The 22,221-nt window shown below is 43.7% G+C and overlaps 1 protein-coding gene, 1 non-coding gene and 1 pseudogene across 2 annotated transcripts in view; 1 reads left to right on the top strand and 2 right to left on the bottom strand.

Moving 5' to 3' along the window:
- The first annotated feature begins 1,698 nt into the window (after nt 1-1,698).
- GTF2F2 (general transcription factor IIF subunit 2) overlaps nt 1,699-22,221 on the top strand; it is a 168,503-nt gene continuing 147,980 nt past the window's right edge. Inside the window, exons 1-2 of the mRNA XM_007960323.3 lie at nt 1,699-1,979; nt 18,188-18,261. Coding sequence (XP_007958514.2) covers nt 1,914-1,979; nt 18,188-18,261 — 140 coding nt within the window. The 5' untranslated portion in view covers nt 1,699-1,913. The remainder of the gene's footprint in view (nt 1,980-18,187; nt 18,262-22,221) is intronic.
- LOC103214371 (glyceraldehyde-3-phosphate dehydrogenase pseudogene) lies at nt 5,482-6,658 on the bottom strand (annotated as a pseudogene).
- On the bottom strand, nt 19,307-19,408 carry LOC119620129 (U6 spliceosomal RNA). The gene has a single exon (XR_005236593.1). It is a non-coding gene; the product is annotated as a U6 spliceosomal RNA (small nuclear RNA).

The raw sequence follows: 22,221 nt of genomic DNA on the forward strand, positions 1-22,221 counted from the left end.
CTCATATTTCAATTTATTCCTTCTACTTGAGTAAAGTTTAGAGCAGTTCCCTTCATCTGCTTACCCTTTATATGTTTTAGGCTCTTTTCCAAGTTGTTGCACAAGAAGAAAGCTTCATTTTCTGCTTAGAAAATTTTTTTTTTCTTTTTCTTCTTTTTAGAAATGGTGGTCTCGCTATGTTAACCAGGCTGGTCTCGAACTCCTGCCTTCAAGTGATCTTCCCATCTCGGTCTCCCAAAGTGTTGGGATTACAGGCGTGAGCCACTGCGCCTGGCCCCCAAAAATTTTGTTTTAGTATTTATTTTTCAGAGACAGGGCCTTGCTCTGTCACCCAGGCTGGAGTGCATGGCACGATCATGACTCACTGTAGCCTTGAACTCCTGGGCACACACAATCCTCCCACCTCAGCCTCCCAAAGGTGGGGTTACAGGGTCGAGCCACTGAAACTTTCATTTGCGACACACTCCAGGTCTCTTCCTATCTTTCCTGTTAATTTTGCTAGCTAATCGCAGAGTTCTGACAGCTTTTCCTGGCCCTGTGCTGAACACACATAAAATTTCCTCAATTTTGTGCAAGGCTCTGATGTGTGATTCAATACATTACTTGCCCTTCTTAACAATACCTTACTGTTTGTTTCTCTTCAGCCAACGTTCTTTCACCCAAAGCCTGCTGAAACCTGACAATGTGTCAAACACTGTGTTATACATTGTGGATATAACATGAATAAAGCACTATTTTTTATTTGTAAATTATACCTCAATAAAGCTCTTTCTGCCTAGGAGGAGTTCGTTGTCTGGAAAGCAAAGGCAGATATGTAAACATATGTATTATAGTGCAGAGTGCTAAGTATCACACTGTGATGTGAAGAAAAACTAATTTCTTCTGGGGAAGTTGATAAAAGATCTCATAGGAAGTGACATTTCCATTGGTCTTGAACTATAAGTAGGAGTTTGCCAACCAAAAGAAAGAGTGGGAGTGAGGGCAGGGGTAAAAGAGGGCTTCCGAGGAAGGGAATCCAGTGTGCAGAGGCTCTGAAATGACGAAGGAAGATTCTGACGTGTTCCGGGAAGTCTGCTGGGTTTGGTGTGGTTCGGTGCATGGTGGAGTGATGGTGGGAGGGGAAAACGAATGAAATTGAGAGGGCCCAGTTGAAGCAGGAGGATTGAATTTTATTCTAGAGGCAAGAAGAGAAAGAGAAAACTGTTTAAGCAGGGGAGGAAACGATCAGGTTTGTCTCTTACTTGTTCGTTTCGTCACAGACCTCCGGGTTTTGGAATATGAGGTGCTCTGCTTGCTTAATCAGAGGAGCTCGGGCAGCCTCTGAGCTGAAACACGGCTTTCTTTTCAGGTCTAGAAACGGCATGTTTTCAATATACCCAGGGCTACCAAGTCTGATCCCAGTGCCCACTTGTGCTAATGACGTTGGCCAGGGGGGATGCCAATTTACTAACCTAAGCCTGTCCTTCAAATATTCTCTCTCTCTCTTTGGCTAGGGTTGGACACATTCTGACAACTTTTGTCTCTTTGAACCCCGTTTTTCCGTTCTGATCATCTTTTTCTTCAGTTATGCTGGCCATGTCTTTAAATACTTTGCTAACGTTTTGGCTCATCTCACCCTATGTTTTAATCCCTCAGATACACACTACGCTGACAGCCACGCCCACCCAAGGAATTTCCGAAACAGAAAGTTTGTCTGCAACAGCGCGCCGTACGGACGTACAGTGCGCAGGCGCAGTCTTGGCTCCCGGCGGCGTGTTCCTTTTTCCCCCCGGTTTCCAGTGTCCTGGCAGGTAAGGAACGCCGCCTCTTCACCTCTCAGCGCGGCTTGCCCTTTGTTCCGGACGCCCACTTCTCAGCCCTCCGGCTCCTGGTGTCGCTGCTGTAGGCCGCACGCGTCCACCGGCAACAGACCCATGGCCGAGCGCGGGGAACTCGACCTGACCGGCGCCAAACAGAACACAGGAGTGTGGCTAGTCAAGGTAATGTTCACGAGTCTCCCGCTTGCGCTCCTCCTAACACAAGTATAATTTAAGTAACTTGAGCCCATCCCGCTCCGTGCGCCTCTTAAAGTTCTTTTACGGCTATCTCGTTAGAGCTTCACATATTTTGAGAGGCAGGAGTCATTGTTGTATCTGTTTGCAGATGAGATTAGTTTAGGGACGCAAAGTGTCTTTCAGCTGGTTACTGGTCTGAATCAGCCTGGACTAGATCTCTTTCTCACGGCTTTCCTGGAGCCCTGTCTTGGTGTTCCTAGACTTGGGCGGTGCATTTTATCCCAGACCGAAGAATTCCTTGTATCTTTCCCTTGGTGAAACTGGTTTTAGCCATGAGCCTGTGTGAGGTAGTGGAATGTCTGCTTTCTGTACAGTTTTTTCGGCGAGAAACTAGAACTGGTCCCTGCGTACTCTTAAAGTGTTCTCTTAGGTTGATGGTCCTTAATGAAGCTCTCAAAAGAGGCGAGAGAGCCCTGAACAAACAGAAGGAGAGGTCAGGAGAGGTCATTGGACTGGAGTATTCTTTCAGAGCACATTTGGGTCTGATGAAACTGGCCGTCAATAAATGTTTTATGTAAAGACAGCAATTTTGGTTAGCTCACAGCGGGCACTATTTGTGCTTTACTGTCTCGTGTTGGGGAGTGTTTTCTCCTAGGGGAGTTTCATAATACTTAAGCAAATTCAAAATGTGATCCTGAAAGTCGTTGAGACTTAAAATGTAAGGACTTTCGGTTTCTTAATGCTTTAACTGATTTATCATATGGCTGAGTTCTCGTCAATTAAATCTAAGAGGTCTTTCTTGTCGGCCTTCTTAAAAATAGCTCCCTTATGATCATTTGCTAACACGACAGATCCGTATTACATTCTTTCTTTTCTTTTTTTTTGAATCAGAGTCTTGCTCTGTCGCCCAGTCTGGAGTGCAGTAGTGCGATCTTGGCTCACTGCAAGCTCCGCCTCCCAGGTTCACGCCATTCTCCTCTCTCAGCCTCCCGAGTAACTGGGACTACAGGCACTCGCCCCCACGCCCGGCTAATTTTTTGTATTTTTAGTAGAGACAGGGTTTCACCGTGTTAGCCAGGATGGTCTCGATCTCCTGACCTCGTGATCCGCCCGCCTTGGCCTCCCAAAGTGCTGGAATTACAGGCGTGAGCTACCGCGCCCGGTGGTTACATTCTTCAAAGCACTTTTCACAGTGTAGAGTGATTTTGTGTTAATATGTTCAAAGTTGGTTACTTCCGTCTTTCCAACACACAAAATCACATTCCATGAGACTGGATCTTTGCCTGTCATACCCAGAATAGTGTTTGGCACATGGTAATTATTCAACAAAAAGGTGATGAATAAATGCATGACCTCTCATTCTTTAACCCTCGCCTTAATCTGTGGCACTGATTTGACTTATTTCCAAGCTCAGTGTGACTTAAAAGGATGAATTAAATAGGCATTTCTCTCTCCAGCAGCGTGTTAATTGGAGGAGAGTCACTAAGGAGGAGATGGCCCTTGCAGACTGAAGGAAAAAGCTTGAAAAAATGGTGTGACTTGAGATGGTGCCATTGTTCTAGGAGCATGGTAAATGCTCAGTGTTTACGCCTGACAGGATTTGGGTGGGTGGACATAGCGTATACCATGGGGAATGGAGCAGAAATGCAAGACTCAAAATACATAATCAGCATGGCGTGTCGTGGAAAACAGAGAGAACCTAAAGCAGAAGATCTGTGTAGATAAAGGTTGGGACCATATACTCAGATTGTCATATCATGAAACGGAGATGTTCTAACTTTAGTTTACAAGGAAGTAACAAACTTTTTGGAGGATTTGAGTGAGGTAGAGATGCCAAATATTTATTCAGAAAAAAAAAAGTTTGGCAGTGTGCAGTACGAATTAGAGGGGAGGGTAAGTAACCAGAGTCACATTTAGAAAATTATCACAGGATTGGGCCGGGCACGGTGGCTCACACCTGTAATCCCAACACTTTGAGAGGCCGAGGCAGGTGGATCACAAGGTCAATAGTTTGAGACTAGCCTGGCCAATATGGTGAAACCCCATCTCTACTAAAAATACAAAAATTAGCCGGTTGTGGTGGCATGCGCCTGTATTCCCAGCTACTCAGGAGACTAAGGCAGAAGAATTGCTTGAAACTGGGAGGCGGAGGTTGCAGTGAGCTGAGATTGCTCTGTTGCACTCCAGCCTGGGCAACAGAACAAAAACTCTATCTCAGAAAAAAAAAAAAAAAAAAAAGAAATAGTAACTTGTTGCTTAGAAAATGTGTCTTCATTTTTATCTAATCAGAATTTTATTTGAACTACGTATTCAAGTTTTTTCTCCTTACATTAATATTTTCTGTTAAAAATAATACCTTGAGTTCTGACCTTTGTTGCTAAAAAATGTTTCTTCCTAGGATATATCAAGGTCATCTTGTACATATTTAATTCCATCACCAGACAGTTACAGAACTGTGTAAATGCAGTAAGGACTGTACATACAAGATCTCTTAGAGTTTTGAGCAGGAAAAAAATTAATGCTTCACCAGAACTGGAAAGACATCATAGAGAAGGTGATGTTTAAGAAGAGCCTGTTTGGAGGTTACAGTGAGTCGAGATTGTGCCACTGCACTCCTGCCTGGGCAACTAGAGTGACACCCTGTCTCAAAAAAAAAAAAAAAAAAACTGGGTGTGAGTGTGATCTGGCTGGGACATCTGTCACCCCATTGATCACCAGGGTTGATTTGGCTAATCTGGCTGGCTAGGTGGGTGTCCCCTTCCTCCCACTCCACTCCATGTATGTCCCTCCTGAAGCTGCACCCTTGATCAAAGAGGATGACCATCCCGATAGAGGAGGACTGGTCTTCAGTCAAGGGTATATGTGTGGCTGTACTCCCCTGCTGGAACCTCCAAACAAGCTTTCAAGAAGAGCTTATGGAAGGCCAGGTGCAGTGGCTCATGCCTGTAATCCCAGCACTTTGGGAGGACCAGGTGGGCGAATTGCTTAAGCCCAGGAATTTGAGACCAGCCTAGGCAATATAGCAAAACCTTTTATGTACAAAAACGACAAAAAGTTAGCTGGGCATGGTGGCATACGCTTGTAGTCCCAGCTACTTGGGAGACTGAGGTGGGAGGATCACTTGAGCCCAGGAGGTTGAGGCTGCAGTGAGCTGAGATCACACCCCTTGTACTCTAGGCTGGGCGACAGAGTGAAACCCTATCTAAAAAGGAAAAAAAAAAAAAAAACCCTTACCAGCAGGACTGGGGATAAATAGTGTGTTTAGGGAAAAACAAATATAGTAGTAGATTGTTTACCAAAAAAGCAAAATATCCAGGACCTGTACTGTTCTGGCCTAATGAAGTACTATTTCTGGAATTTTGAGAATCTTTTTTTTTTTTGACTGAGCACAGGGGACTTTATTGATGGCACACGACAAGGCAGAGCTCCCTAGGCCCCTCCCTCTTCAGGGGGTCTGCATGGAAACTGAGGAGGGGAGATTCTCAGTGTGGTTGGGAACTGAGTATGGCAGGGACTCCCCAGCATTGAGGGCCTCTCTCTTCCTCTTGTTTTCTCACTGGGGCTGGTGGTCTGGCGTCTTACTCCTTAGAGGCCATGTGGGCCATGAAGTCCACCACCCTGTTGCTGTAACCAGATTCATTGTCATACCAGGAAATGAGCTTGACAAAGTGGTCATTGAGGGCAGTGCCAGCCCCAGCATTGAAGGTGGAAGAGTGAGTGTTGCTGTTGAAGTCAGAGGAAACCACCTGGTGCTCAGTGTAGCCCAGGATGCCCTTGAGGGAGCCCCCTCCAATGCCTGCTTCACACCTTCTTGATGTCATCATATCTGGCAGGTTTTTCCAGGTGGCAGGTCATGTCCATGACTGACACGTTGGCAGTGGGGACATGGAAGGCCATGCCAGTGAGCTTCCCATTCAGCTCAGGGATTACCTTGCTCACAGCCTCGGCAGCACCAGTAGAGCCAGGGATGATGTTCTGGAGAGCCCCGCAGCTGTCACGCCACAGTTTCTGGAGGGGCCATCCACAGACTTCTGGGTGACAGTGATGGCGTGTACTGTGGTCATGAGTCCTTCCACGATACCAAAGTTGTCATGGATGACCTTGACCAGGGGCGCTAAGCAGTTAGTGCAGGAGGCATTGCTGACGATCTTGAGGCTGTTGTCGTACTTCTCATGATTCACGCCCATCACAAACATGGGGGCGTCAGCAGAGGGGGCAGAGATGATAACCCTTTTGGCTGCTTCCTGCAAGTGAGCCCCAGCCTTCTCCATGGGGGTGAAGACACCGGTGGACTCCACAGTGTACTCAGCGCCAGCATCGCCCCACTTGATTTTGGAAGGATCTTGCTCCTGGAGGATGGTGATGGGATTTCCATTGATGACAGGCTTCCTGTTCTCAGCCTTGATGGTGCCATGGGATTTGCCTTGGGTGGAATCATACGGCGACATGTAGACCATGTAGTTGAAGTCAATGAAGGGGTCATTGATGGCGACAATATCCACTTTACCAAAGTTAAAAGCAGCCCTCGTGACCAGGTGCCCAATATGACCCAATCCGTTGACTCCTACCTTCACCTTCACCATGGTGCCTCAGGGACGCGGCTGGTGATGTGAGAGAAGATGCGACTGTCTGTCAAATGGGAGGAGCAGATAGCCAATTTTGAATATCTGAAATCTACAAAAGAAAGATGATCCAAACACATTTTGATAGGCATTAGACATGATTGAATTTAACACTTTACAATACCTGTCACCTGCCAAAACATGTAATTAGCTATAATTTTTACCTTGTCATAGAGCTAGTCTTTTGTAGTTTGTACTACCCCGTTTATAGCATATCAATTTATGCTATTGTTAGGTTACCTACGGGGCACACTACTGCTGTGCACCCTATACCAAGTAATGATTTAAAAATTGGGTGATGTGCTGGGCACAGTGGCTCATGCCTGTAATCCCAGCATTTTTGGAGGCTGAGGCAGGTGGATCTCTTGAAGTCAGGAGTTCAAGACCAGCCTGGCCAATATGGTGAAACCCCATCTCTACTGAAAATACAAAAATTAGCTGGGTGTGGTGGCGGGTACCTGTGTAGTCCCAGCTACTCTGGAGGCTGAGGCAGGAGAATTGCTTGGATCTGGGAGGTGGAGGTTGCTGTGAGTTGAGATCGCACCATTGCACGCTAGCCTGGGAAATAGAGTGAGACTCTGATGTTTAAAAATATTTTAGCAGAGTTCTTTTTTCTTAGATTTTTAAATATTGTTTTAAAGAATACAGATGGGGTCTCACTATGTTGATCAGGCTGGTCTCAAACTCCTTTTCTCAGGCAATCCTCCCATCTCGGCCTCCCAAAGTGCTGGGATTACAGGCGTGAGCCACTGCGCCTGGCTGATTTTAGCATGGTTGTTTTTTGGCCTCTAATATTTAGATTTCTGGAAAACCATTTTCTCTAGTTATGGTTCCCTGGAGGGTAAGGTATATGATGGGGAAGAGGAGATACAGTTGGCAAGGTTGTTAGGAGTGGGATTTTTAAAGTTGTGAATATCATTGGGGCTTGAATGATGAGAAGTACAGTCTTTTTTTGGAGGGAGAAGTGGAGAAGTGCATCAGGTCTAACCAACAACTTTCTAGGCAACAGAAAGATGTTTTTCTAGCCCAGTAAACTTTCTTCTTGTAAGCACTGTGGCTAATGTTTGTTGGAGGAGAGGATCAGGATTGGAAGGATGGACATCATACCCTATGAATGCTGCATTCTTCTTTTATTTATTTATTTATTTTTTGAGATGGAGTCTTGCTCTGTCACCCAGGCTGGAGTGCAGGTGGCGCAGTCTTGGCTCACTGCAACCTCCGCCTCCTGGGTTTAAACAATTCTCCTGCCTCAGCCTAAGTAGCTGGGATTACAGGCATCCACCACCACGCCTGGCTAATTTTTGTGTGTTTAGTAGAGATGGGGTTTCTTTTTCTTTTTTCTTTTTTTTTTTTTTTTGTTTTTGTTTTTGAGACGGAGTCTCACACTGTCACCCAGGCTGGAGTGCAGTGGCGCAATCTCGGCTCACTGCAACCTTTGCCTCCCAGGTTCAAGCTATTCTCCTGCCTCAGCCTCCCAAATAGCTGGGATTACAGGCGTGCACCACCACACCTGGCCAATTTTTTGTATCTTTAGTAGAGATAGGGTTTCACCATGTTGGTCTCGAACACCTGACCTTGTGATCCACCTGCCTCAGCTTCCCAAAGTGCTGGAATTACGGGCGTGAGCCACCGATCCCAACTAGCTTATATTTTTTCACAGACAGGCAAGCACTTGGACATTGTTGGCCAAAGAGAGTTATATATGAGGGAGAGATGAAACTGGAGTGGGTCATACCCTAAAGCCTTGCAACTAGTAGGAGAAAAAGGAACTTAACATTTCTTGTGTAGCGAGTATTTTGCAAAGCAAACCTGTGAAGCAGGTACTAATTATATATTTCAGATGATAAAATTTAAGGTTAGAGAGGTTAATTATCTTGCCTAAGTATGGAAATAGTGATTCAGATTTGTTAGGCTAAAAGCTTTGCAATAGAAAAATGTTTTTTTTTTTCCATTTTGTGTCTCCCTTTTTTTTTTTTTTGAGATGGAGTCAAGTCTCGCTTTGTTGCCAGGCTGGAGTGCAGTGGTGCAATTTTGGCTCACTGGGACCAACTTAATAGGCTGGGACTTCTGGGAAGCCAGTTTCTGTAAGTTCTTGGTGTAGAGAGCTATATAGAATTAATATGCTCTTATTATTATTATTTTTACTGCCAGGGTATAGTATTTTAGGAACCTTTGAATTAAATAAGCTGGTGAGCTTACCTGGGAACCTACAGTTTTATTATAATAATGAAGACAGTGCAATATGAGCTGCAAACTTGTTTTTGTCCTTTAACTTCTGGAATACAATCTGCTTTTTTTCTTTCTTTCTTTTTGAGACTGGGTCTCACTCTGTCTCCCAGGCTAGAGTGAAGTGCTGTGAATGGCTCAATGCAACCTCTGCCTCCTGGGCTGCAGTGATCCTCCTGCATCAGCCTTCTGAGTAGCTGGGACTATAGGCAGGTGTCACTATGCCTAGCTAATTTTTTTTTTTTTTTTTTTTTTTTTTGTAGAGACAGGGTTTCGCCATGTTGCCCAGACTGATCTCAAATTCCTGGACACAAGTGGTCCACCTGCCTTGGCCTTCCGCAGTGCTAGAGTGTTGGGATTATGGTGTGAGCCACCACCCCTGGCCTTTTTTTGGGGGAAGGGTGGAGCCTTGCTCTTGTCGCCCAGGCTGGAGTGCAATGGCACGATCTCGGCTCACTACAACCTCTGCCTCCCGGGTTCTAGTGATTCTCTTTTCTCAGTCTACCGAGTAAGTGGGATTACAGGTGCCTGCCACCACGCCCAGCTAATTTTTGTATTTTTGGTAGAGACAGGGTTTTGCCATGTTGGCCGGGCTGGACTCGAACTCCTGACCTTGTGATCCACCCGCCTCAGCCTCCCAAAGTGCTGGGATTACAGGTGTGAGCCACCGCGCCTGGCATCCCTGGCCTTTTTAAAAAATTATTTTTGTGGCTGGGCATTGTGGTAATTGCAGCACTTTGGGAGGCTGAGGCGGGTGGATTACCTGAGGTCAGGAGTTCGAGACCAGCCTGACCAACATGGTGAAACCCCGTCTCTACTGAAAATATAAAAATTAGCCAGGCGTAGTGGTGGGCGCCTGTAATCCTAGCTACTTGGGAGGCTGAGGCAGGAGAATCGCTTGCACGTGGGGGCCGAGGTTGCAGTGAGCTGATATTGCGCCAGTGCACTCCAGCCTGGGTGACAGAGCGAGACTCCATCTCAAAAGAAAAAAAAATTTTATTTTATTTTATTTTTTGAGAAAGCCTCACTCTGTCGCCCAGGCTGGAGTGCAGTGGCGTGTGATCATGGCTCACTGTAGCCTCAAACTCCTGGGCTTAAACGATCCTTCTGCCTCAACCTCCTGAGTACCTTGAATCACAAGTGTGCGCTACCATGCCTAGCTAATTTTTAGATTTTTTGTAGAGATGGGGTCTCTGTATGTTGCCCATGGTGGTCTCGAACTCCTGGGCTCAAGTGATCCTCCCACTTCAGCCTCCCAAAGTGCTGGGTTTATAGGTATGAGCCACCATGCCTGACACACTGTTTTTAAGTTGGTAATTGCTTGTATTAGGTACAGTTTGTTGTACTGTATTTGATTCTTAAATTTGCTTTAATGTATGATATATAGTTACTTTCCCTTGAACTGTTTTCTTGTTTGAAGGCCTGAATTATAGTCTCTGGTAATTTGATCACAGAAAATCCTGATCTGGTTAATACGTTGAAGAAGTATGATCTCATTTAACAGTTCCAAAGCTCCCAAACATTCTTGTGTTCTCTTTGAGAGCATTTCAGGGTATAGCAGTGAGGGCAAAGTAGTGGGTTAGAAAATGCCCTACTCCACTATTTGCATTTTGTCCTCTTCCTAGTTATTTATTTATTTGAGACAGAGTCTTACACTGTCACCGAGGCTGGAGTGCAGTGGCACAATTGTGGTTCACTGCAGCCTCAACCTCTCCGGACTTAGGGGATCCTCCCATCTCAGCCTCCTGAGTAGCTGGGACTACAGGCACACACCACCACGCCTGGCTAATTTTTGTATTTTTTGTAGAGATGGGGTTTTGCAATGTTGCCCAGGCTGGTCTTGAACTCCTGTGCTCAAATGATCCACCCACCTCAGCCTCCCAAAGTGCTGGGATTACAGGCATGAGCCACCATGCCCAGCCCTTCCCCTTATTTTAAGGTGGATCTCTGAACTGAGACTTCCCTCTGAGAATGAAATGAAGTGTAGTAAATTATATATCCTAGGTATATTACAGTATTAACCATCATTGCCATTACATTAGTGTTTCTTCAACAATATCCAGTCATTAAAATAAATATTCTTCTATTATTCTAGGTGCTAGATATATGACAGTAAACAAAAGTTACAAAATAAAACAAGGTCCAGGATCTAGAACATAATGTGATGCAATGTGATGCTATTTTAAATAGGGCGGGAAAGGACCTCACTGATAAGATGGTCTTTGAGCAGAGATGTAAAGGAATTTATGGGCTTGCTCTTGCAGATACCCATGGGAAGAGTGTTCCGGACAGAAATAACAGCAAATGGGTCTTTAGATGGGACGTCACTGCAAATGTTGACAGGTCTGTGTGGTTTGAGTAAGATGAGAGGGAGAGTAGGAGATGAAGATATGGAATAGGATCATCCAGGGGACTGGGTCACCTGAGACATTATAGGATTTTTTTCTGAGTGAGATGGAAAGCCAGCAGCCATGGAGACACAGCATGGTATGGTGACTAAAATCGTGGACTATGGAGTCGACATGCTTAGGTTAGAATCCTAGCTTCATCACTAGTAATTGTGAGACTTTGAGCAAATAATAGCTTTTTGGTGCTTCAGTTTCTGCAGTTGCAAAATAGAATGATGATGGGACTGTTATAAGGATTAAATGAAATAATATTTGTAAACTGTTTAGAAAAGTATCTGGTAAACATAGTAAGCACTATGTAGATGTCTGTTAAATACATGGAAAGGTTTTGAGCAGAACAGTATCATCTGACTTGGGTTTTAAGATGACAATTCTGGCTGCTTTATTGAGAATAAACTACATGGGCAAAAGTGGAAGCAAGGAATTCAGGAGGCTGTTAACAATAATTATTCAAGAGATGATGGTGGCTTGGGCTAGGGCAGTAACTTGAGTTGGTGAGAAATGGAGTCTGGATATAATCTGAAGATGTTGACAGGATGTATCAGTTGATTGGATTTGGGGTATAAGAAAAAGGATATTCAAGATGACTCCAAGGTTTCAGCCTGAGTGCTTGGAAGAATGGAGTTCCCTTTTACTAAGATATGGAAAATTGCAGCAGGAGCAAGGTTTATGAGGGAGAAATGAGTTCTGGTATGGAGATTTTAACTTTGAAATGCTTACTGAATATTAGGATGGAGAGTTTGAGTAGGCAGTTGGATATATAAATTGAGGCTTTGGGGGAGAACCTGAGCTTGTTGTAAGTTTGAGAGTTGTCATTATACAGATGGTATTTAAAGCCATGAGACTGGATGAAGTTACATAAGATTGAGAGTATACAGGGCTGGGCGTGGTGGCTCACGCCTGTAATTTCAGCACTTCAGGAGGCCAAGGCAGGCAGATCGCCTGAGGTCAGGGGTTCAAGACCAGCCTGACCAACATGGAGAAACCCCATCTCTCCTAAAAATACAAAATTAGCTGCGGCAGGAGAATTGCTTGAACCCAGGAGGTGGAAGTTGCGGTGAGCCAAGATCGCGCCATTGCACTCCAGCCTGGGCATCAAGAGCAAAACTCCGTCTCAAAAAAAAAAAAAAAGAGAGAGAGATAGTATACAGAGAAGAGCGGGAATCCAAGGACCGAATCCAGTGCCCATTGAAGTTAAGAGGCCAGAAAGATGAGCATCTAGATGTGGAGACCAAAAAGGAAGAGTCCAGAGAAGTAGAGGGAGAAATCGAGAGAATGTGATTACTTAGATGTCAAGTGAATAAAATGTTTGAAGGAATAGGAAATGATTAGTTCTCAAATATTGTTGATAAGTATGAGAGATGAGGACTAAACTTTGACTTGGCAATTTGGAGATCTTAATCACCCTGTGATCAGTTTCAGTGGAGTGGTAGGGAGGAAAGCCTATCTAGAGTAAGTTCAAAGCAAAGTGGCAGAGGAGTAAGTGTAGACAGCTGACATAGAGAACTCTCTCAAGGAGTTCTTCCATAAAGAGAGACAGAGGACCAGGCACGATGGCTCATGCTTGTAATCCCAGCACCTTGGGAGGCTGAGGTGAGATGATCCCGTGAGCCCAGAAGTTCGAGACCAGCCTGGGCAATGTGGTGAGACCTCGTCTCCACCAAAAAGACAAAACTTAGCTGGGCATTGTGGTGCAAACCTGTAGTTCAGCTACTTGGGAGGCTGAGGTGGGAGGATCGTTGGAGCCCAGGAGGTGGAGGCTGCAGTGAGCCAAAATTGTGAATCCAGCCTGGGTGACAGAATGAGACCCTGTCTCAAAAAAAAAAAAAAAAAAAAGAAAAGGCAGAGAAATCAAACACTGGGTGGAAAGGATTATTAAGTTTGCCCTTACCAAGGTGCATGATCTTGAACAAATTTATAAGCCTCCCTGTACCTTAGTTTCCTCATCTGTAAAATGAAGACAGTGTGAGAAGTAGATGGTTAATATATTTACAGCATTTAGAAGAGTGCTTGTTGCTTAATGTATTAGTTATCTATTGGTATATAACCTATTACTACGGACTTAGTAGTTTAAAACAACACGCATTTATTATTTCACAGTTTCTGTGGGCTGGACTCTGGCATGGCTTAGTTGACTCCTTTGCCTCAGAGTCTCTCACCGGTGATAGTCAAGGTATCAGCCAGGGTTGGATTCTCATCTGAAGTCTCGACTGGGGAAATATTGTTTCCAAGCTCATGTGATTGGTAGAATTCAGTTCCTCCAGGGTTGTTGGACTTAAGAGTCCAAGTTCCCTAGCTGACTCTTGGCTGAAGCCGGTCATTAGTGTTTTTTTTGTTTATTTTTTGTTTTGCCACGTGGGCCTCTTCAATATGGCAGATTTCTAAATCAGAGTGTGCAGACTGAGAAAGCAATGAGAGAAGACAGAAGTCATAATCTTATGTAACCCAGTAACAGAAGTGAAGTCCTGTCACTTTTGCCCTGAGTCACCGATACTGCTCACACTGAAGGAGAGGAGATTACACCAGTAAGTGGATGGAGTTGATAGCAGGTGGGATCCTTGGGAACCGTCTTAGAAATCTCCCTGCTACATTTAGTAAGCACTTTGTCTTAGCTGCTGTTATTATCATTATTGTGCTAATGGGAATGATTAAGCAGAGAAGGCAATAGAGGAGAGAAGGGGTATACTTGAAGGAAAGATGTCCTCGGTTAGTTACATAACAGGGAAAGAAATTCAGTGCACAAGTGGAGGGATTGGCCATAGTTTATCCACTGTTTAAAGAGGGTAAAGCGAGTAAAAGGATCCAACTGTGGCTAGGTGGTAGATGTAGAAGTTTAGATTTGGTGGTTTGCTTTTTCTCAGTGGAAGAGGAAGTCAGGTCAGCAGTGGAAGAGGAAGTCAGGTCAGCACAGAGGGAGGAGGAAGGAAGAGGTGTAGGTTTGAGAAGTGAAAAGAGAACATTTGAATAATCAGGAGTGAGGAACTGAATTGACTAGGGAGATGTAGTTAACTTGCCAGGTGTCACTAAGGGCTTACTTGATGTTTGTAGCCATGTATTTAATGTGAGACCAGCTAGCATGATCGTGAGCTTTCCTTCAGCTGCTCAGGTGCCAAGTGTGGCAGAGAAGTGGAATAACACAATAAAATAAAACCATGGATAAATTATAAATTAATGAAGAAAAGTAGAGATTGGCTTTAATCAGGATTAAGGTTCTGCCAGGCCAGTATGACGGAGGAAGATAGAGGCAAGGGAATGATTATAGTGATGGACCATGGAATCTAGTTTCATTAAAGAGAGAAATGAGGACATAGCAGATGGGGGACAGTGAGAAGATGTTAATTAGAGTCAGCGAAATGAAGGGTTAGAAGAATTGTTGGGAGTCAAAATGAGGCGGGAAATTAAAGAAAGAAAAATAAAGAGAGAAATAAGCTTTCCTGTATTAGGCTGACTTGTCCCAGAGGGAGCAACGGGCACAGCCCAGACCCAGGAAAAGTCTTGATAATACTATCTAAGAAGCCAGGACATGAAAGAATGTGCTCTGGAGACTCTCCCAGCACTCCCTCAACATAGGGAGAAGAAAAACAAATTTTCCTTTGTTTTATGGTATCAGTTTGTAAATTCCTGTTCTCTGTAACTGGTGACTTCAAGTCTTCTGTTTTATCTAATCAGTGGGGTGAAGTTCATAAACCATCTGAGCAGGCCACCTGGGCACCATAGTGAAAGCCATGGAATAAGCTGTGCTAGGCACTAGGCAAACCTAGATAGTGGACATCTGGGCTGCATAGCAGTGGTCACGTGTAATCCTGAGTTGTGAACCTGTTACAATTTGATTAACTGTTTTTGTCCTGCCTCTGTATCCCTGCGTTCGCACCGCTGTAAGCCTGCTTCAAGCTAGCCCCTCCCTTTTTAAGGTGTGTATAAAAGTCAAGTGCTGTCTTTGTTCTGGGCCCGGTCTTTGGATGTTAAGTCCGTTGGGTCTGAGTGCACTCAATAAAGATATCCTGCTGTATTCACCCCAAGGTCTCTCCCTGGTTCTCCTGATTCCACAACGGAAGTACTAAGGAGAGAGCTAGGAATTTAGGAGATGGTGCTCAGAATGGTTGCTTGAAATACAGGTTGTGAAAGGGATACTGTTGTTGATAATGAGAAATTCCTAGGCTGTCCAACAGATAATGTTGTGGACATTTGCTTCTTTAACCAGTGTCCATTTACTTTGACATTGTTGCAGAATCTTGACTGTGCTTGTGGAAACCAGTGCTTCCCCTTTTCAATCTGTGTGATTTTAGTGGTGTTGACTACCCTTCCCCAAAGATGTCATTGACTCAGCCTGGCCAGTGAAGTATCTCATCTCTGGGAACAGTGATAGGTCTAAGGAAGGGCACACACCCTTGTCAGCTTCATGAAAGACAAATTTTCGCTAGGGACTTCTGGGAAGGAGACTTGTGCTCTTCAGGAGCTGCCTCTGCCATCTTGCTACCTGAGGTGATAGATAAGAAATAGTGAAAGAGTCCTGGGGACATTGTTTGAGCCCTTAATGAAGCCACCTTAAAGCTACCTCTGGAATTTTTTTGTCACATTAAATCTTCTTTTAAGTGAGTTTTCTGTCACCTGTAATCAAAGGAGACCGAGTGGGTAGATACAGTTATCATAAGGAGTTTGCCAAATCCTCTTAGCTTGTTTGGATGAATGGAGTACAGTGTAGTGGAAGTTCTGTTGAGATATGGAATCTTCAAAATCCTCTTTCCCTTAGATCTATTACATACTCTTCTGTAGCACATATACCCTGCTGAGAGGTAGTATGGTCTAGTGAAGAAAGCAAAAGACCTGTCTGGAGTTGAGTCTTGAATCTAATCCTGTAGGGTGAGGAGAATGTGATTTTGCAAGGTGATTGGAAGGATGAAATGGGATAATGGATGTTTAGCATGGTACCTGACTGACTCAAGTATATTGTCTCTTTTTTTTTTTTTTTGAGACAGAGTCTCTCTCTGTCACCCAGGCTTGAGTGCAGTGGAGTAATCTCAGCTCATTGCAACCACCACCTCCTAGGTTCAAGCGATTCTTGTGCCTCAGTCTTCCACGTAGCTGGGACCACAGTCATGTGCCACTGCGTCTTGCTAATTTTTGTATTTTTAGTAGAGACAGGGTTTCGCCACGATGGCCAGGCTGGTCTCGAACTCCTGACCTCAAGTGATCTGCCCTCCTCCGTCTCCCAAAGTGCTGGGATTACAGGAGTGAGCCACCACGCCCGGTGAACCCATAATATTTAATAGTTGTTCAGTAACTTTGTTTATTTATTTGTTTTTTCTAGATGGAGTCTTGCTCTGGCACGATCTAATTTTTGTATTCTTAGTAGAGGTGAGGTTTCACCATGTTGGCCAGGCTGGCCTCAAACTCTTGACCTCGTGATCTGCCCACCTCGGCCTCCCAAAGTGCTGGGATTACAGGCGTGAGCCACCACGCCCAGCCCTGTTCAGTAACTTTTAGTGTGAGGAGTGCATACGTAAGTGAACAAATACCATCAGGGGCATCTTTTCACCCTTCAATTCCTGAATTTTTGCTGTTCCAAGGTACTGCAGTTTATTTGACTAGTGGTCAAGTGGTGTTTTTTTGTCTTGCTAGGTAGAATTTCTTTCCTTCTCAGCTTTGGCAGCTGGACTATCATTCCAAATTTATCATGAAAAAATAATGACACCTGACACTGAGTACTTGCTTTGTGTAAGGCATTATGCTTCATACTTGGTGTATCTCATTTACTCCTAATAATAGGATAGCTTTGAAGGTATGCACTGATTCGAGTCCAAATTACTTTTTAGAAGAAATGAGATAGATAAGTTATATAATAGGGATTCGGCATATATCATCTACTTCTCCTTTTTGAGAATTATAGTCCTTTTGATTGCATGTATTCAGTTACAGACACAATATGGTGTATTGGTTAAAAACACAGTCCCTGGAGGCAGACTGCCTGGGTTAGAATCCTGGCTCCATCTTTACTAATTATATAACCTTGAGTAAATTGTATAGTCCCTCAGTGCCTCAGATTCATCATCTGTAAAATGGGGGTAATAGACCTGTTCCATAGAGATGTGAGGATTAAATGTGTCAATCTATATAAAGTGCTTACAACAGTGTCAGGAAGGCAGGGTTATATAAATGTTAGCTATGCTGTTTGATAACCCTTTTATATTAGCAGCTTCTTCTTCACAGTAGTCAAAGTTACAATTTTCTACATAATAAAACTTGACTTTTGAAACAATCTTAAGTCCAGTGGTGTTTCTAAATCATGCTATTACTGTAGTCAGTGCTGTTCTCTTCTGAGAAGCCTTTTCTGGTAACCTTTCTATTCTGTGACCTTTAATTGGACTGACTTGGGAAGATAAGTTAGTGCTTTATTATTGTTAGATTATTTGACCTATGTTAGTTTTGTGTTGCCACCTCGATTAAGCTCTTTTGAGAGCTAAAATCATTTTTTTTTTTTTTGAGACGGAGTCTCGCTCAGTTGCCCAGGCTGGAGTGCAGTGGCCGGATCTCGGCTCAATGCAAGCCCCGCCTCCCGGGTTCACACCATTCTCCTGCCTCAGCCTCCCGAGTAGCTGGGACCACAGGTGCCCGCCACTGCGCCCGGCTAGTTTTTTGTATTTTTAGTAGAGACGGGGTTTCACCGTGTTAGCCAGGATGGTCTCGATCTCTTGACCTTGTGATCCGCCCGCCTCGGTCTCCCAAAGTACTGGGATTACAAGCCTGAGCCACCGCGCCCGGCGCTAAAATCATTTTTTACGTGTCTTTGTATTTCATGTAGTATAAAACATACAGTGATAACTTGATAATGATCCCTTATTAGAGGCAGAAAATAAAAATAGAAGCAGTATATTGTTTTATGTTTGAAAAGATCTGTTATCATCTCAAATAGTCTTATTAGTGTTTTACTTTGTTTTAGGTTCCCAAATATTTGTCACAGCAATGGGCTAAAGCCCCTGGAAGAGGTGAAGTTGGGAAACTGCGGATTGCCAAGTAAGTTATTTAGATATTCTTGACATTTTGAAAAGCTATTTTTGAAATTTTTATAAATGCTTTTAAATGTGATTATAATTTCTGATCAGAGAATTTACTTGGAAAATGACAAGTAATGAACATGTCAAGGCTTGTCAGGAGATGGTTAGGTACCCTGTAAGGAGACATCCGTGCAATACACACATCCCCACCCCCACACTCCTAGTGACAGGTGGTATAAATATAATATCAAGTTTACTGGTTTACCCTGGTGAAGCAGCAGAGTATGTAGTTCTTTCACCCCTCTATCCTGTCTGCCTCCATGAGCAGGTGTGCTTGGGTTGGGTATAACTGGATGCACCAGGAAAAGTGCTTGCAATAGGACTTTACCTCTATACCACTGGGCCTACTTACAGGTGCTTTGGAAGTGCGTAGGGAGTATGTAGAAAACAGTGTAACGACATAGTTTTCTGGTTGAGGAAATAGCCCTGTTAGAAAGGAAAGCCTCTAAAGCTCAGCTAGTGTCAGCTGGAGGCCTTGTGTTCTATTCTTTCCATCCATTCATTCTTAACCAACTCCAGTCAGATTCCTATGCCCATGATTCCATTGAAACAGCTCTTGTCTGTTACTGGTATCTTCCTCTCTATCAATTAGTTTTTGCTTCATAACAAACCATCCCAAAACTTAGTAGTTTAGAACAAAAGCCATTTTATTTGCTCATAATTCTGTGGATCAATTCTGGTTGGGGCTGGCCTGGGTGGCCTTCCTGGAGAGAGTGACCTCACTTGTGTGTGGTGGTTGATTTGACATCAGCAGGGGCACTGACTGTTTATTTCACCTCTAGCAAGCTCATTCACATGATGGTGAAAGAGTTCTAGTAACAAAAGAGAAACGAAGCCCCAGTGCACAAGCACTTTGAAAGCCTGTGCTTGTGTCACATTTGCTTAAAGTCCTTTTGACCAAAGCAACTCACACGGCCAAGCCAGATTCAGTTGTAGGAAAACAAGACTCCACCTGTTGATGGAAGCTGCTGCAAGAAAAATTTGTGTTCCTTATGTATTTATTTCACAGTATGGAATACTTCCGAATTCGCATGTCATCCTTGTGTAGGGGTCACGCTCATCCTCTCTGTATTGTTCCAATTTTAGTATATGCTGCTGAGGTGAGCACATGTTCCTTTTCTATAGTCTGCCACATCCACATTCCTAAATCCAAGAGTCAACTAGCAGCTCTCTTACTTGAACTTCAGTGGAATTTGACATAGTTGATCACTTTTTTCCTGAAACTTTTTTTTTCCCACTTTAGGACACATCTCTTCTCCTCTCCCCTCTTTGGCTGTTCCTTCTTAGTTTCTTGCTAAGCCCCTTCTCATCTTCTGTCTCTAAATGTTATGTGGCCCCAGGACTCAGTCCTTAGTTCTTTCCTTTTCTCTTTTTTCACTTCCTGGGTGGTCTCATTTGGTCTAATGGCCTTAAGTACTAGGTGGTATTTAAATATATAGTTCAAGATGCTTCTGCCCTCCCTGGAGGCACCATGCTCAGGAAGGTCCTATTTTCTTTGTGTTCTGTGCCCTGGCTGTGACTTTCTCCACACTACTCCCAGAATCAAGCACTGACCTACTAGAATTGACCACTGATCTAGAGTTAACCGCAGACCAAGATTTAACCGTTAACATAGACTTGACCACAGACCTAGAGCCAACCACAGAACACGCAGGCTTTGGAATTCTCTGCTGATGTGGAGTCAGCCAACTCTAGCTTTGTGGGAGAAGCTGCTGAGGCCATAGCCGATTGTAATCCATTTCAGAGAGCTTGTGAGTGACAATTATGACATGAGTGAAGATTAGTATTATTATTTTTCGAGACAGTGTCTCACTCTGTCGCCCAGGCTGTAGTGCAGTGGCATGATCTCGGCTCACTGCGTCCTCCACCTCCCGGGTTCAAGTGTTTCTCCTGCCTCAGTCTCCTGAATAGCTGGGATTACAGATGTGCACCACCATACCTGGCTAATTTTTGTATTTTTAGTAGAGACGGGGTTTCACCGTGTTGACCAGGCTGGTCTCGAACTCCTGACCTCAAGTGAGCCGCCCACTTCGGCCTCCTAAAGCGCTGGGATTACAGGCGGGAGCCCCTGCGCCCGGCCACGAGTGAAGATTATTATGAATGCTGTTTATTCCCAAGAGCCCATGATTAGAGTGACAGACAAGCTTAGCAGATTCACAGGAAGCAATGAGTCCATCTCAGCGCATGTTTAAATAAAGCAAATTTTTCGTTAGCTGTGACTGTCACTCTGTTATCCACTCCTTTCTAAGAAGATTCTGAGCTTTAAGACAAGCCTGTCACTCCACTATAGGAGATTGCGTAATGGTAGAAAACTGGTGAAATGTAGGATGTACCTAGCTGAGGAGAAACAGCAAGACATTGATCCTGGGTTGGGTGGTGTGAATTGTGCATGGATGGGGCAGGGGCATTTCTTAGCTCTGTGTTATTTAATATGGACTCAATAAATGTTCATTTCAACTGAAAATAAGTAAAAATCAAAAACTGTATTTACACACCTCTCTGTCTCTTCACATTCATGATTTTGACTGTGTCGTTGATGTTTGGACTGTGTCCTTGGATGTTTCAGAAGCATCTCAAACTTAATAATTGCTGTTCTTCTGTTTTTTCTCTCTGGAACACTTTCCCTTTAGGTAATCCCCATGGCTTACTCCCACATTTCTTTTCGGTCTCTGTTCACAATTTCAGCTCATTGAGGTATTTTCTGGCCCCTATATGTAAAATAGCACCCTGTAGGCTCTACCTCCCTTACCCTCTTATTATTCACCGTTCTTTTGTGGTGGTGTTATTTATTCTCCTTCTACTATACTCGTCTGACATACCGTATATATTTGTTTGTGTGTTGTTCATATCACCTACTAAAGTATAAACTCTACGAGGTCAGGATTTTTGTCTTGATGATTACTATATCTCCATTGTCTAGAACAGTGCTTGCCATAGTAGACACTGTTTTCTAAAGTTAGGTGGGGACAAGTACAGTCGTCCCTTAGTACCTGCAGGAGATTGGTATCTGGCGTGCCCCATCCCCTATACCAAAATCTACCATGCTCAAGTCCTTTATATAAGATGGCACAGTATTTATGTATAACCTACACACATTCCTCTGTGTACTTTAAAGCGTCTCTAGACTACTTATAACTAATACAGTGTAAATACTATGTAAATAGTTGTTACTATTTTGTTTTCTCTCTTTTTTTGAAACAGGGTCTCACTCTATTGCCCAGGAATACAGGCAAGCGCTGCAACGCCCAGCTAAATTTTTTTTTTTTTTTTTTTTTTTTTTTTGCTGTAGAGACAGGGTCTCCCTGTGTTGCCTGGATTGGTCTCAAACTCCTGGGCTTAAGGGATCCTCCGTCCTCAGCCCCCAGAGTGTGGGCATTGCAGGTGTGAACCACCATGCCCAGCCGATTTTTAAAATATTTTCAGTTTGCAGTTGGTTGACTCCACGAATATTGAACACTCAGTTATGGGGGGCCAACTGTAATATCTCATTTTCTCAAGAAATGATTGAGTATACGTTCATAGTGGAGTCAGGCTTGTATTCTGGGCTTTTATTGGTCAGAAAACTCCAGCAGGTCCTAGTTGTAGCTCAATCATTTACTATAAGTGAGACTTTGTATAAGTCACTGAATCTTCTGACTTTAGATTTCTTATCCTAAAAGTTGCCTTTTTGTAGGGCTTTTATATTAATAATCCGTTGAGATAATATGGAAATAGTTATTATTTATTTGTATATTTAAGTTTATAAGATGAACGTATTCCTAGAAAGTTGTAGATGTATCACATTTTTATGAGTTGTCATACTTTTATTGAAAGAGAAAAATAATATTGAAATCTACAGGTTTTTTTTTTTTTCATCAATGTGAAGTTCTTTTCAATGTGCAGACTGTTAGCTACTGTTCTGTAATGAACATCAGAGTTT

Source organism: Chlorocebus sabaeus, chromosome 3 (genome assembly GCF_047675955.1).
Source record: "Chlorocebus sabaeus isolate Y175 chromosome 3, mChlSab1.0.hap1, whole genome shotgun sequence".
NCBI lineage: Eukaryota > Metazoa > Chordata > Mammalia > Primates > Cercopithecidae > Chlorocebus > Chlorocebus sabaeus.